General features: G+C 44.7%; 1 protein-coding gene across 1 annotated transcript; it reads right to left on the bottom strand.

Moving 5' to 3' along the window:
- Positions 1–426: 426 nt before the first annotated feature.
- LOC113341877 (F-box/FBD/LRR-repeat protein At1g51370-like) lies at positions 427–13685 on the bottom strand. The gene is made up of 2 exons (XM_026586592.1): positions 13275–13685; positions 427–744 (listed from the first exon to the last, which is right to left on the bottom strand). Exons 1-2 carry the CDS (start codon positions 13683–13685, stop codon positions 427–429), a joined length of 729 nt encoding a protein of 242 aa, XP_026442377.1.
- Between the last annotated feature and the right edge of the window lie 1056 nt (positions 13686–14741).

The following is a 14741-nucleotide window of genomic DNA, read 5'->3' as shown; positions in this document are numbered from 1 at the left end:
ATTCTTCAGAAAGAACCTTACCAAATCCTTCTCGAATTGGTACCATAATAACCCACGAAACTCAATTGACTTGAGGTGTAGCAACAAACTCCGAGGAATTAAATCTACTGACCAACGATCATTGATGTCGGACAAAATTCCGTCGTCAAAGACAAGTGATTCCATATTAGGTGAGATATGGAGAAAGTCGAGCAGTATTCTAACAAACCGAGATGGTCCCTCAAACATTTCACAGTATCCACAATAATAATTTCGAGTTACTTCCAAATGGGTCAAATTACAAAACAAGGGCAACTTGGTTTTCAAATTATCTTGACGCGAAAAAAACATTAAGCAAGTATCACATATTTGTAGACGCTTCACACTCAAAAGACTAGCAAAAAGCTTAATAGCAAGATGACCAAGTTCAAAGCTTTTCTCCCATTCCTATAAAGATGTAAGGAAAGTTTCAGCTGAAAGGAAAAATTTTGCATCAAGTAATGCTGTGAAATTATGCCGAACAAAATCCTTGCCAATAGTTGAACGGAATTTGAGTAACTGTACATTCGGTGCATTTATCTGGACATCCAAGTCATGTTCGGCAGTGTTAATAATCAACCGCTTCAAATTCTGGCTATGAATACATAGATATGGTGCAACTGATCCATAAAGCACTACCAAATCCAACTCTTCAAGAATGGCGGAGTTGCAAAGCAACTTCGGAATCGAGTGCTCATCCTCCAATTCGACAGAGAGTCGAAGGATCTTGAGGTTTGAAAAATTTACCGAGTCTGGAACTGTGAGCACAAAAACCACGAGGGGGTCCGAACGCTCACAATCAATCATTATCATCTAAATAGATTGTGATGATGATATCCTGGTGTTGATTCATTGGCTCAAAACCTTCGGGTTTATCATGGCCTCATCTAACAACTCCATGCGAGGCGTTTGCGCATGGGATATAAGTATTAAGGAAAACAAAACATATAAGTAAACATCCATGGAGCTAAATAAATGTAAAGTGCTGAAATTTAAATAAGACCAAGGTTTACGTGGTTCAGCACTAAGGCCTACGTCCACGGGATTTGTTGTTTTACTATGTTCTTCACGGTTACACGAATAGTCGAATGACTTTTGGGTTTACATGTTTCTCTCCTCTAAGTGATTAACTTACCCTTGCAATCTCTCTCTCTCTCCTTCTCTTCCTGATTTTTCCGATCCCCCTTCCTCTTGGTGGAGATGGGGTATTTATAAGGTTAGAATGTGGGACCCATCTCTGAAGACCGTTGGAACCTTATCTTCTTGTGTCCTTGCGTCCATCACGCGGAGGTCTGCGTTTGCCCCTTGATCCCGCAGAGGCATCCTCGCTCGTTCCACAGGTTGGTCGCCACGTACACTGCTCAGAGTGTTTAATGCGGGTAGTTGAGGGGTCTGCTCGTGTCAGACAAGTGTCTTCTGCCCCTGTCAGTTCGTGTCAGCTAACTTTCTCTCCACCGTTGATCTTAGCTTCTCTTTTGGGGATGAGATAAAGTAACTCCTCGGGGTTTATTTGGTGTTTCGTGACGCATCATGTTTTGATGTTTTGGCCTGCATGCTTTCCACGTATCTTTTTATATACACGTGTCTGATAGTGAGATATATGTGTACACAATTTTCCCCTTATCTTCGGGCTTGAATGACTAATGGGTGCCTTGAAGAAAAACTATCGTCGCATATTCTTCTCACTCCTAATAACTTCTCCTAGATACTTGGGCACGTCTTTTATTCGTGCATTAACTGCTTATGTAACGGGCACATTTCCCATTCCTCCCTTAATTTCCTTCTCTTTCTTTCGGGTATTTTAAGGATAGAAAGAAAATTTAATTTCATTCTTCCTAAACGCTCTCTCAGTTTTCATTCTTTTTTTTAGCCCTTAAATTCTCTGTCAGTCTTCATTGAACCTGTGACCTTAAATTCTCTGTCAGTCTTCATTGAACCTGTGATCTTAAATTCTCTGTCAGTCTTCATTGAACCTGTGATCTTAAATTCTCTCCACCTTAGCATTAATCACGCCCGCTTCCCCTGTTTGTTTCTTCTACTGCTGTTTTTGCCGGTAAGTTTTTCTTTTCTTTATTTCCACTGTTTCACGCTGTGTCGATTTGTAAATTCTCTGCTACTGTTGTTCCTTGTTTGTGATGAAGAACTTCTTCTGATGCTTGCATACTAGTTTGCCCCTGTTCTTCATCTTAAATTAAGGAAGCCACTATTTCGAGGGTATGAATTTTATGAAATTTTGAGCATGTATACTAATTTTAGGGTTTCTGCGTTATCGTGTGTGTATTGCTATGGATGTGGTTTTTTGATCTTTGGTAATGTTTTTGATTGTGTGTAACTTGTTCTTGATTTTAATCTTTTTGCAGCCATGTCTGACCGTCCGCGGCTTACTTATCAGACTCCTGATTCTGGGCTATCGAGATCTCCTCCGCGTAGAGAGTCTCAAGATGATGTTCGTCGGAGTCGAGTTTCTTCTGGAGCGAAGGCCTCGTCCTCTAGGGAAGAGATTCCTCCGACAATTCCGTCTGGTTCCCGAAGAGTTTTCGACCGCGCAGCGGCTCGTCCTCGTGATGATACTAGGAGTACGCAGGCTCCGCCTCGTGCTGTTGCTTTTGACATTCCTCCTCTACGTTCGTTAGTGCCCGAGCATCATCTGCGGTCTCCTCCAACTTTTAAAGGGAAGAATACGAAGGGTGTAGCTCCGAGGGCTGAATCTTCAAAGAATCCCCCTGTGAAGAGAAAAGCTTCTGAAGCGTTCATTAGTTCATCCGGCCCCGCCGAGGAGGATGAGGCTGCCCCCTTGATACGCAGTGTCTCGGTTAGTAGGAAAAATGTAACCTTCAAGCATATTGATCTCGAAATATTCAAGGAAAAGCATGAGCTTCAAGCCTTCGGGGTTCGTTTTTATGCCCCTGAGGATGATATTACTTATGAGCTTATCTCAAAGTATGAGTTCGATGAATTTCATTTGTTAACGACGGTTGGAGCATTCGAAGTGGTCTTATGCTGCCGTTGTACAAATCAGGGGATTCCTTCTACTATGACGTGCTCGCTAGTCGTGAAGGCTCTTCCACCAATACTCACAGCCGTTCCGTATCCCAACTATCGGGGAATTATCTCCGCGCCCTGAAGGAATGCTATCTGCGGAGTAAGGGGGAAACGTCGATGACTTGCTACGTCCCCAATCCCATGGAGAAGGAATGGTATACTCCTGAGAATTTCAATAACTCCTTCGGTGATTACGTCAATAGTAGGAATCGCAAGCCGTGGAGTGTCAGCCTTCGGAATCTCCCTGCTCCTCGGGGCGAGATTCGTCTGTTAAATGAGGTAAGCGATGCCAAGCTGAAGTATGTTCCTGGCACGGAGGGGTCTAGTCGTCGGAAACTCTTCCCCGCGCGAGAGAGGATCAAGCGCGATCATGACTACGAGTGGCACGCCACCGTTATCGAGATAGTTGGTCCGTGGGCTTACGGTTGGATTCCTGGTCCCCGCGGTTGGCGGCCTACCGAGAGTAGTAAGCCACGCGAGTCTCCTCCTGCTCGTTATGGAGATTTCTGTCCCTGGCGTCTGAACTTTGCGGGTATGAATTTTCCTTATGCCCTTGACATCGTAGAGGGAGACGAGGAGGAAGGTTCTGGTGCTATACTTCCACCGAAGAATACCTCAAATGCTCAGGTACGCGGATTCTAGCTGCGCTTTTCTTTTAGAACTTCATCAGTCGGGAAAAATAATTCTTTTTGTGGTGTTGGTTTCAGATGTTGAAGAAGAAAAAGATTAGGCCGAAGCAGTCTTCTACTATTGTGATGGGCGATGCTGAAGCCCAAGAAGAAGTTACTAGTCCAGTGAACGAAGATTTTGCTGAGGATGAGATTACGGATGGGGAGGAACGTACTGGTACCTCCCCTATCAATGTCGAAGAAGAGGTCTTCGCTGGTCATGTTGGTGATGAAGGAAGGAACAAAGCCGTGGTGGCTGATGACGTTGTTATCGGGGATGTTTCCGTCCCTGCTGGTGATGCCGCGGATACCCTTCCCGCTTCTCAAGAATTTTCTTTTGATCGGATGTACTCCACGGGGGAGTTCTTTGACGAAGCCCTCGATTTTCCCGAGGACTTCTCTCTACTTTCCCCCAATGATGATTGGGATGTTCTTGGTGGTGATGGTAATGGAGACGCTACTGTAGAAGATGGTGGTGCGGAGGAGCATGCTGCGCATGTAGGCGCGGAGGAGCATGCCAACCTTTGTGCTGAGGGGGTCGTGTCAGAGAAGGGGAAATCGGTCATCGATGCGCCTGCTGATAATCTTCCACATTCGCCGACGTCTGAGGGTGAGGACGCCATCATGGATTGGTTCAAGGAAAAGAATCTTCTATTTGTCTCTCATCCCGCCCCTGTTGTTGCTGGGGAAAAGGAATCAACCGCGTATACCCGTCGCATGATGGAGATGTCTTCTAAGGCGCGGGTGTCTGAAGCCTGGGGAAAAAGGTTGAGTGTTCCCGAAGCTACCCTTGTGCCGGAGCCTCCTACTTCCGTTGCCGATATGATGGCCATCGCCGACGGGTATCAATATGGCTTTCCGCAGCAGCGTGTGTTGGAGGTAAATTTTCGTATATACTTTTTCGTGGCGATCAAATGCTTCGGTGAAATAACGTTTTGTCATCTTGATGTGTAGATGGTGAGGAGTGAGCATTGTAACCACGTGTTGTATCAGTTCTTCAAAGCGAAATCTCTGAAGCTTGAGGCTAAGCTTCGTCACGGAGAAAAGGAATTATCTGCGGCTGAGGTGGAAATAGAAGAACTGAAGAAAAGCCTTAAGGAAAAAGAAAATCTGGGTGAAGCAGAGGCCGGTCTTCGTTCAGAGCTTATTGATGTGCGCGCTGAGTTAGAGCAAACTCGCATCCAAGTTTCAACTTTCACAGGTTTGGTTCTTTTCCCTCGCAGTATGTCGTCATTCTTCTATTTCTTAGTTGTTCTGTCTGAGTCTCCCCACCCTATCTCCAGTGGGTGGCGTCCCCGAGCTGATATGGCTTCGAAACGAAAGAGCTCGGCAAAAATCTCGTATTAGAGATCTGGTTGAGAAAATTAAGAACGAAGCCAAGAAATGGGATGCTCGGGCTGAGGTATGGCGCGCGCGGCATGTTCAGATGGTCGACATGCAAAATCTGTACAACCATGATCGTGCTTTATTTAATGGCACACTGCTGTGGACACGTGATAATCTGCGGGAAGTCCGTGAGCGTACTTCCTTGTTGGAATCTAGGATTCAGCTGCTGGAAGAAGAATTACAGACGGCTCGATCCATTCCTCTTTCAGGGGTCCAGGATAATATGCTCTGTCTTGCCAGAGAAAGAGATGATGCTCGTGTCGAAGTCTACGCTGTCAGCAATGCTCTTGCCGCGTCTCGTGCCGACGTAGCTCGTCATGCCGAGTCTGAGAGGAATCTTGAAGTGTGCATGTACAGAATTAACAAAGGGGTCTCAGAGATAAATAAAGAGGTCGACCACCTTCGTCATATGGACTCGATGAAGCAGGTAGAATTAGATGCCTGTCAATTTACTCTCACCAACCTTCAACTAGACTATAAGAAATTATCCGCGGAATATGATCATCTTGATGAAGCGCGAGATGCGGTTGTTAATGAGTATGAAGAGGCTTCGGCTTGTGTCGAAGGTATAATCCCATTTCATCGAGTGTGACCATGTTTTTTCTCTACGCTAACTCCGTGGTGTTGTCTTTTTCAGAGCTCGAGGGACGCCTTCGCGTCACAAATGAAAAACTTGAAAAGGCTCAATCTTCCTTAGCGCAGCAGGAAGAACAGACCAATCACTTCAAGAATTTAGCAGCAACCCGCGAGGAGGCCGTTGGTGCTGCTTCTAGAGAAGTGAATCGGCTATATTCGTTATTATCCCAAGCCCAACAGCGGACAACAGTTATTAAGCACAAGGCTCGTTGTCAATTGGCCGAGGAGACGAACAAGATGCTGGAGAGGATAGAACTTGGCTTAAAGAACGAGCATGGTCTCGTGAAGAACTATCCTCGTCGTCCCGTTCCTTCTGCCTTGTCCGGCTCCTCGGGACCCTCTTCTGGTGGGAGTGTCCCTTCAAGTCTTCGGAATAATCCTGTCGATGGGGCAGCAATCTAGGTAGAGACCGCAGCATTTTGTAGGGTCCGCGGAATCCTTATCCTTCCCTTTTTGTAATCATGTAACAAGAATATTTTTTGCTGATATCCTGTAAAAGGAATATTTTTTGATGTGTATCCTTGAATTGGTCTTTCACCTCTTGTAATCATCCATTATGAAATGAATCATCTTCTTGATATACCTGCAATGTTGGTTTGTTTTTATTTTAAGCATTTGTGAAAAAACAAAACAAAAGTTTTTAAGTGTTTGGGTGCGATACTGAATAAAGGTACCTTCGTGATCGTCTTGAGACCTGTCACCCCGCTGGCGAATCCTGGGCCAGAGGATTCCCAGACGGTGGGGGCCGGGGCAACGTTCTAGGATATGGGATTAAAATATTTACACACCCATTCCGTCGACCCGTTGCCTTAAGATTGGTTGGGTATCTCTTTCTGCTGGGTGCCTTCCCCCTGGTCCTACACTTATGGACACTGATGGGGGAGCCCTGAGAGATTGTAGATTAACTACTTTCCCCAATATTGTCGGTAGATTCCGTTGACTTGATAATTTGAAAGCTTGTTTGATTGATAAGTTGAGGCCTGCAATTCCTCTTCCAGAGATAGAAACATGTGGAGCGGTCAGGCTCCCTTCTTCTTCTGGTACACTCCAAGCAGATTCAAATCTGCGTTGCTCCTATGGGAAGTATGGTTTGAGCCACTTAGCATTCCAAGGATGCCGGAGGACTTCGCCTTTTAGATTACGAAGGTAGTAGGAACCGTTACCCGCAACGTCGTGTATTATAAAAGGTCCTCCCCACGTGGGTGCTAACTTTCCCCATTTCTTTTCTTGCTGATACCGTGGGATTTTTCTCAACACATACTGCCCCTCTACAAAATTCCGCAGCTTTACCTTTTTGTTGTACTCCCTTGCTAGTCTTCGTTGATAATTTTCCATCTTTTGTAATGCTACTTCCCCTCTTCCTTCCAAGTCGTCCAACCTTTCTAACATCATATCTGTTGTGAGGTTTTTCTCCCAAGCTTCGGTCTTCGTGGTTGGCATGAGGATTTCCGTAGGTATGACTTCTTCAGCTCCATAAGTTAGAAGAAACGGGGATTCCCCGGTGGCGGATCTTCGTGTTGTCCTGTATGCCCATAACACATTGTGCAGTTGTTCGCACCATCTTCCCTTATGCTCGTCTAATTGTTTTTTGAGTATAAGGGCGAGGGTATTGTTGGTAGCTTCCGCTTGTCCGTTGCTTTGGGGGTATATGGGGGTGGACTTGTTCTTTCTTATTTTGAAAGTGTCGAAGAGCATGTCTATATTTTTCCCCTGTAATTGCTTGCCGTTATCAGATACAATTTCAGCGGGTATACCAAATCTGCAAATGATGTTCTGGAATATGAAAGTAAACACATCCGCGTCTCTGATCCTGGCCAAGGCCTTAGCCTCCACCCATTTACTGAAGTAGTCCGTGGCTACTATCAAAAATCGTCTCTTCCCTGATCCTTCGATAAAGGCCCGACGATGTCTACGCCCCATTTTGCAAATGGCCACGGGCTATCGACGGAGTTTAACATTGTTGCCGGCGCGTGGATCTTTTTTGCGAAGCGCTGACATTCTTCACATCGTCGGGACATCCTCGCGGCATCTTGTATCATTGTCGGCCAGTAATATCCTTGCGTTTTTGCTTTGTCAGCTAGTGATCTCATGCCGCTATGATTCCCCGCGTCACCATAATGGATATCATTTAGAATTCGATGCCCCTCTTTCCGGGACAAGCAACGTAGTAATGGTCCAAGGAAGGATTTCCTATACAGGACCCCATACCGAAGATCATATCTTCCCACTTTGGAGAGTATCTTCCTAGCTTGTTTCTGATCCGCAGGTAAGCTTCCTTTTTCGAGAAAGTCATGTATTGTCACCCTCCAGTCATCTTCGTTGCTGAAGTCTTCGTCTTGATTTGCTCTTGACAGGATATCCTCTTCGTCAAAGTCATTATGGATGTCTTCTCCTACCTGGTCTTCGATATTTTCTTCCACCGTATCTTGATTGGTAGCGAAGGAGAATTGAGATGCAATCGAAGGCTCGTATACCCTTGCTATTTTAATAACTTCGGCATTTTTATCCCTCAGCATGGATGATATATATGCTAGGGCATCCGCGTGCCTGAGGTCCCTTCTGCATAAGTGCCGGAACTTAATGTTCCGGATTTGTGATGCCAATGTTTGGACCAAGGCCATGTAAGCTGAGAGGGTGTCATCGTACACATTATACTCGAGCCCTATTTGCCGTATGACAAGCTGCGAATCACTTGTCAGCCTTACATCGGTTACCCCCATCTCTATTATTATACGTAGGGCGTGTACGACAGCTTCGTATTCAACAATGTTGTTGGTATGCTCTTTGAATTCCAATCTAAGTGCCTGTATAATCCTTTCTCCAGTTGGGGTGATAATGACAATGCCTATTCCTGCTCCTTCCTTATTTTTAGATCCGTCGACAAAGACTTCCCATTGTCTTTGACTCGCAGGTTCGAGGATATCCATTGGATCCTTGATTTCTTCCTCGGCTTCTGGTATTCCCTTAATCTCTTCGTCGTTGTCAAGGGGGAGGTCTGCTAAGAAATCTGCCAGAACTTGGGACTTCTGAGAATGTTGAATTTCATGAATGATGTTTAATTGGTCCAGATGGGTGTTCCATTTGGCTATTCGGCCCACTTTTCCCGTGCTTTTGAGGACTGCTTCCAATGGTGATTTGCATGGTACCCTGACGAGGTGAGTTAGGAAGTAGGTTCTCAGTTTTTGGGTAGCCCATACCAGTGCGAGGATGAGTTGTTCAATCTTAGTATAATTTCTTTCCGCAGAATTGAGGGTCTTGCTGACGTAATAGATAGGCTGTTCTACCTTTGTATTGGTTTTGACTAATACCGCGCTGACTGCGTCCTCTGTTGCTACTATGTACAGTGCCAAAACCTCATCAGGGTCTGGCTTCTGCAGGATCGGGATTGAGGCTAGATATTCTTTGATTTTTTGGAATGCTTCCTCGCATTCAGCGGTCCATTCGAACCTGCTCCCTTTTTTGAGAATATTGAAGAAATGTTTGCATTTTTCCGAAGACCGTGCAATAAATCTTCCCAACGCTGCTATAGACCCGTTGAGCTTCTGCACTTCCTTTAGATTCTTTGGGGACGGCATCTCTACTATGGCTTGAATCTTTGCTGGGTCTACCTCGATGCCCCTTTTTGTTACCAGATACCCGAGGAACTTCCCCGAGGTGACACCGAAAGTACATTTCTCCGGATTCACTTTCATGTGATGCTGTCTCATTGCTTCGAAGATATTCCTCAGGTCCTGGTGGTGATTTTTACGCAGCTTGGTTTTGACGAGCATGTCGTCCACGTAGACCTCTAGGGTTCCTCCAATCCATGGCTTGAAGATAGCATCGACCATCCTTTGGTATGTTTCCCCTGCGTTTCGAAGTCCGAAAGGCATTCTGGTATAGCAATAAAGGCCATGTGGGGTATAGAACGCTGTGTGTGGCTGATCTTCTTCTGCCAGGGTGAATCCGTAGATGGTGTGATAAGAGGTCATTAACTGTTCATCATGGAGCTTCATCCGTTTGAATGCATCATAGAATAGGACGTTTACAGAGCTTCCCCCGTCTATGAGGATCTTTTTGAGGTTACATCCAGCTACTGGTAGTGTTAGGACCAAGGGATCGTTATGGTCTTCCATATCTTCTTCGATATCCTCGGCATCGAAGATGATAGGAGATTCCATCCATTCTTCGTGTTCGTCCACCGCTATCCCGTCGACCTTATATAACTCGCAGCGGTCTTCGAATTGCTTCCGTAACCTTTTTCCAATCTGCGCTGTGAGTGAGGGTCCTGTGGCTTCGGAACACGAGATGGTGTTGATTGTTCGGTTTCCTTCCGGAAGTTGGACTGGTTTGGTTCGCTTGGATCTGTCCTCGGTAACATCCTTTCGTATGTAATGTTTGAGCTCTCCCGCATCAATTAATTTTTGGATCATTATTTTAAGGTTCTTGCACTTTTCGGTCTGGTGTCCGTTGAAACAGTGATATTCACAGTAATCTTTAGACTTCTCGGATCACGGGGGCTGCTTCCCCTTAGACCATGGCCACTCTAAGTTTTCCCTCCCTTTGATCTCTCGTAGGATACGAGCATAGATAGCATTGAGTTTCGTGTAAACTTGATCTTCGAATTTTCGGTCACCTGTTCTTCGTTCATCCCTTCGTTCCTTCCTATCTTCGTGAGGTCTCTCCCCTGAGCAACTCCTTTTGGCCCCATTGGTTTGTTCCGCTGAATTGGTGCGGTGAGACCTCTGCGGATATGCCCTCGGGTTTTCCCGTTGAATTTCTTCAAGTCGAGCGTGCTTTTCGATAATTATTCGAAGATCTCCCTCTGTCTTGGGCACACTCCCATGAATTTCAACAAATAGGGGACTCATTCGGTCTAAGCCCCATTTATAGCAATTGATGCTTACCACTGGGTCCACGCTCCCTATGGCCTGGCAGATTTTGTGCCATCTGTTAGTGTACTCCCTCGTGGTTTCCTTGTAGCCAATTGCTAGTGAAAAGAGATTATCCATTCCGGTGTTTACAGTCTTTTTGTACATGTATGTTCTTAAGAATTTCTCTGCGAGTTGGTCGTATGAGTGGATGGAGTTTGGTGGCAGATTATCGAACCATGATAACGCCGATCCCTTCAGGATTGACGGGAAGTATCTGCAGAGTACGGCGTCGTTCTGACCCCATCTAGCTAAGACACGGTTGTAGTACCGAATATGTGCAGCAGGGTCGATGGATCCATCATAGCATTCGAACGTTGGGACAGGGAATTTCAGTGGAATAGGGGTGTTGGCCAAGCGATGAGTTAAGGGCGTGGAGTTAGCTTCTCTTATGACCTCTTCTAACCTCCCCCCGCCTTGTTTATTTTTTAATTGCCTGATCTCGGCCATCATCTCATCTTGTAGTTCCTCCATTGCGCGTTGGTGCTCTAAATTCTTCGGCTAATTACCGTCTGACTCTCCATCGTCATAATCCGGGTCGGATACGCTACGTCCCCTTGTCGCGTCTTCATTAGCCGCTATGACGACTCTACAGTCTCGGTTTGGCTCTGGTGCTTTGGAGCTTGCTTCATCAAGTTGTTGGCTGGTCTTCGTGCTTAGAGGAATCCGCTCCTTTAAATCTTGATTCTCTCTGGCCAACAGGGCTACAGCTTCTGCATAAACCTGCTGGCTCTTCCTTAGTTCCTCAAGCTCAGCCATTATTCGGTGTGATTGGTTGGACCCCTGATTGGGAGTCCCAGCGCGTGCTACTACAGCCATGGTGCCGCCCTCCTCCATGGTCTGTACTAAAGGTGGCAGGGGTTTAGCTTCGGTTGCTGGTATTTCCAAATTGGGGTGAGCGCCCCTCTGCGGTGCTAGAGCCGCCGGTATGGTTTGATTTTGATCATTTGTTGGTGGCATTCCAAAAGTTAGAAGGTGCGCAGGTTGGAATGTTCTGGATTCATCCACCCTTTCTCTTGGTTGATTAAGTTGACTCATGGCGAAGGTATTGCTAGCCTCCGCAGCCTTCGGGACTACCGCAGCCTCCCCGTACTTTGTCGCTGCTGCTCTGAGAGCCGCCGCTGCAACTGAATTAGCGTTCATAGGTGAAGTGATTTCCGCAGTATCTTGCCTTCGATTGGTCATTTTAGATTTATCTCCTTTCTGCTTGCTTCGGGTGATGACCGGGGTTGTCCTGGGTGTTTCTTTTGACAAAGCTTTGGATTTTCCTGCTTCCTGCGTCTTTTCCATCACGTGCCCTTTTGTTGATAATGAAATCTCGCCGAAACTTGCCTTCTTTACTCACAATACGTTTCTTTCTGCATAAGTTATTTCAAACAACAAAAACGGGAATATCCGCGTGAAGCGGGTTAGTTGGCGAAATACAATTTTCCAGGAGAGAATTAATACACACAAGTTATAATATACGGGTTAAAGTTTGAATTAATACACGCAAGTTATAATATACGGGTTAAAATTTTATTAAAGGAGATCCTTAGTATAAAAACTACGAAAATTATAAATCTGCGGATTAGAACAATAACTCTTATCGAAGATAAAAGGTGGGTTTTTGAACATAATACAGTTAACGAATGATCTATACGGTCCGAGCTGATAAATCAGAGCAATCATATGCCAATTTAAAATGAAATCACAGGACAAGATAAATCTTTTACCGGGACGAAGTCCCTGTTTCTAGCACCAAATTGTGAGCACAAAAACCACGAGGGGGTCTGAACGCTCACAATCAATCATTATCATCTAAATAGATTGTGATGATGATATCCTGGTGTTGATTCATTGGCTCAAAACCTTCGGGTTTATCATGGCCTCATCTAACAACTCCATGCGAGGTGTTTGCGCATGGGATATAAGTATTAAGGAAAACAAAACATATAAGTAAACATCCATGGAGTTGCTGAAATGTAAATAAGACCAAGGTTTACGTGGTTCAGCACTAAGGCCTACGTCCACGGGATTTGTTGTTTTACTATGTTCTTCACGGTTACACGAATAGTCGAATGACTTTTGGGTTTACATGTTTCTCTCCTCTAAGTGATTAACTTACCCTTGCAATCTCTCTCTCTCTCCTTCTCTTCCTGATTTTTCCGATCCCCCTTCCTCTTGGTGGAGATGGGGTATTTATAAGGTTAGAATGTGGGACCCATCTCTGAAGACCGTTGGAACCTTATCTTCTTGTGTCCTTGCGTCCATCACGCGGAGGTCTGCGTTTTCCCCTTGATCCCGCAGAGGCATCCTCGCTCGTTTCACAGGTTGGTCTCCACGTACACTGCTCAGAGTGTTTAATAGTTGAGGGGTCTGCTCGTGTCAGACAAGTGTCTTCTGCCCCTGTCAGTTCGTGTCAGCTACTCCACCGTTGATCTTAGCTTCTCTTTTGGGGATGGGATAAAGTAACTCCTCGGGGTTTATTTGGTGTTTCGTGACGCATCATGTTTTGATGTTTTGGCCTGCATGCTTTCCACGTATTTTTTTATATACACGTGTCTGATAGTGAGATATATGTGTACACATGAACTTTAAGGGTGATCTGATTCCTGATATCCAATGTACTCACCGATTCGCAAGTAAAAAGGCATGGAGGTAATATAATATCAGCATCATCCCTGAGAACAATCTCTTCAACTTTATGTTCAAGTACAGTAGAAATACATCGATAAACCCTAGATTGATCAAAACTATAATCTGAATAGAGACAGAATTTCTTTATTGGAGGCGAATCATCACCCCGACGGAAAAACAAAACTCCATCCACAAATATCATATATGGAATGACCTCCACCATTCCAGAAACACACAAATCGATAATTGGAGTGGATGTCCACAGATACCTCCACTTTGTAGACAGAATACTTGTAGAAACGATATCAAGAAATGAGAAAATGTGATGAATTAGGTGTTCAGGTAACTCACTGATCCGATCCTTTTCCCTTTCTCTTCTAGCATCACTTCTCAAAGACATCTTCATTTTAATGATCTTCTTCTGATACTAAAATGATACTCTATTCTCTGCAATTAGTAAACCCTAGAAGAAAGAAATTGAAAATTCTGGAAATTAAATTGGATTTTTCAAGTTTAAAATGTCACCAACAGGAAAATCAAATTCAGTTACCTCCACTGATCAATCTCAAGCACTAGATTTGAATGAAGAACTAAACCCCCACCTGAATCGCCATGCCTGGACTGGATAGATTGGTGTACCAAGATGAAAAAAACGGCCCGGTTCATTAAAAGCTTTGCTTGCCTTGGTCGGATGTGAGAAAAAAATATGGATTATTATCTTTACACACACATATTTCTGCAGCCATAAGTCTTTTTTTTTCCTGATTGGGGATTTGAATTTTTTAATTTTTTATGATGTTGGAATTGACATGCGGCTTGGTTCATATCTGCGTGAATTCAAAAGATACTTGACAAAAAATTTGAATCAGATGAAATAAGCAAGATTCAACCATACTATAGAGAAAATTAGAATTTGATGCGTAGTTAGTTATGTTGTGTGCTAAAGCAGCTATATATGTTGTACTTGCGCCGGAAATGATTAACATCCCGGCCGGCCATCCCGTGAAGTGTGATTTTGAGATAGAGGGGGTGGGTCCCACTCTTAACCCACCCCCTGCAAATCCTTCGGGTCAGGGGGACTCAGTGTTTTGTGTCTTACGGGGTGGACTGCGGGATTCAACCCACGATCAGTGCATCATCCCTGGTACTTGCACACACAACAAGTAACTTCTTGTTGTGAGGACACTTGTCAACGTATGATTGGTTTAAAAATTACAAACTTAAAAGGAAAATCCAACTTACTGTGTTTTGGAATTTTTTGGAAATACAAATTCAATTTTGAAATCTTTCTGATTTTGACCTACACCTCGACAATCATCAATATGCAACTTTTTTATCTTCTCGACCCCACAGGAGTGCAGAAACAGTTCAATTCTCAGATAAAGAACTAGCCAGAAAAGATTATCATGCATTTTAAAGTAAGGACTCGGATCACATCCTGAATAAGAAGTACACGGGACAA

This window comes from Papaver somniferum, unplaced genomic scaffold (assembly GCF_003573695.1).
Source record: "Papaver somniferum cultivar HN1 unplaced genomic scaffold, ASM357369v1 unplaced-scaffold_32, whole genome shotgun sequence".
Lineage (NCBI taxonomy): Eukaryota > Viridiplantae > Streptophyta > Magnoliopsida > Ranunculales > Papaveraceae > Papaver > Papaver somniferum.
The sequence above is the reverse complement of the archived record's forward strand: the minus strand, read 5'-3'. Positions and strand labels throughout refer to the sequence as shown.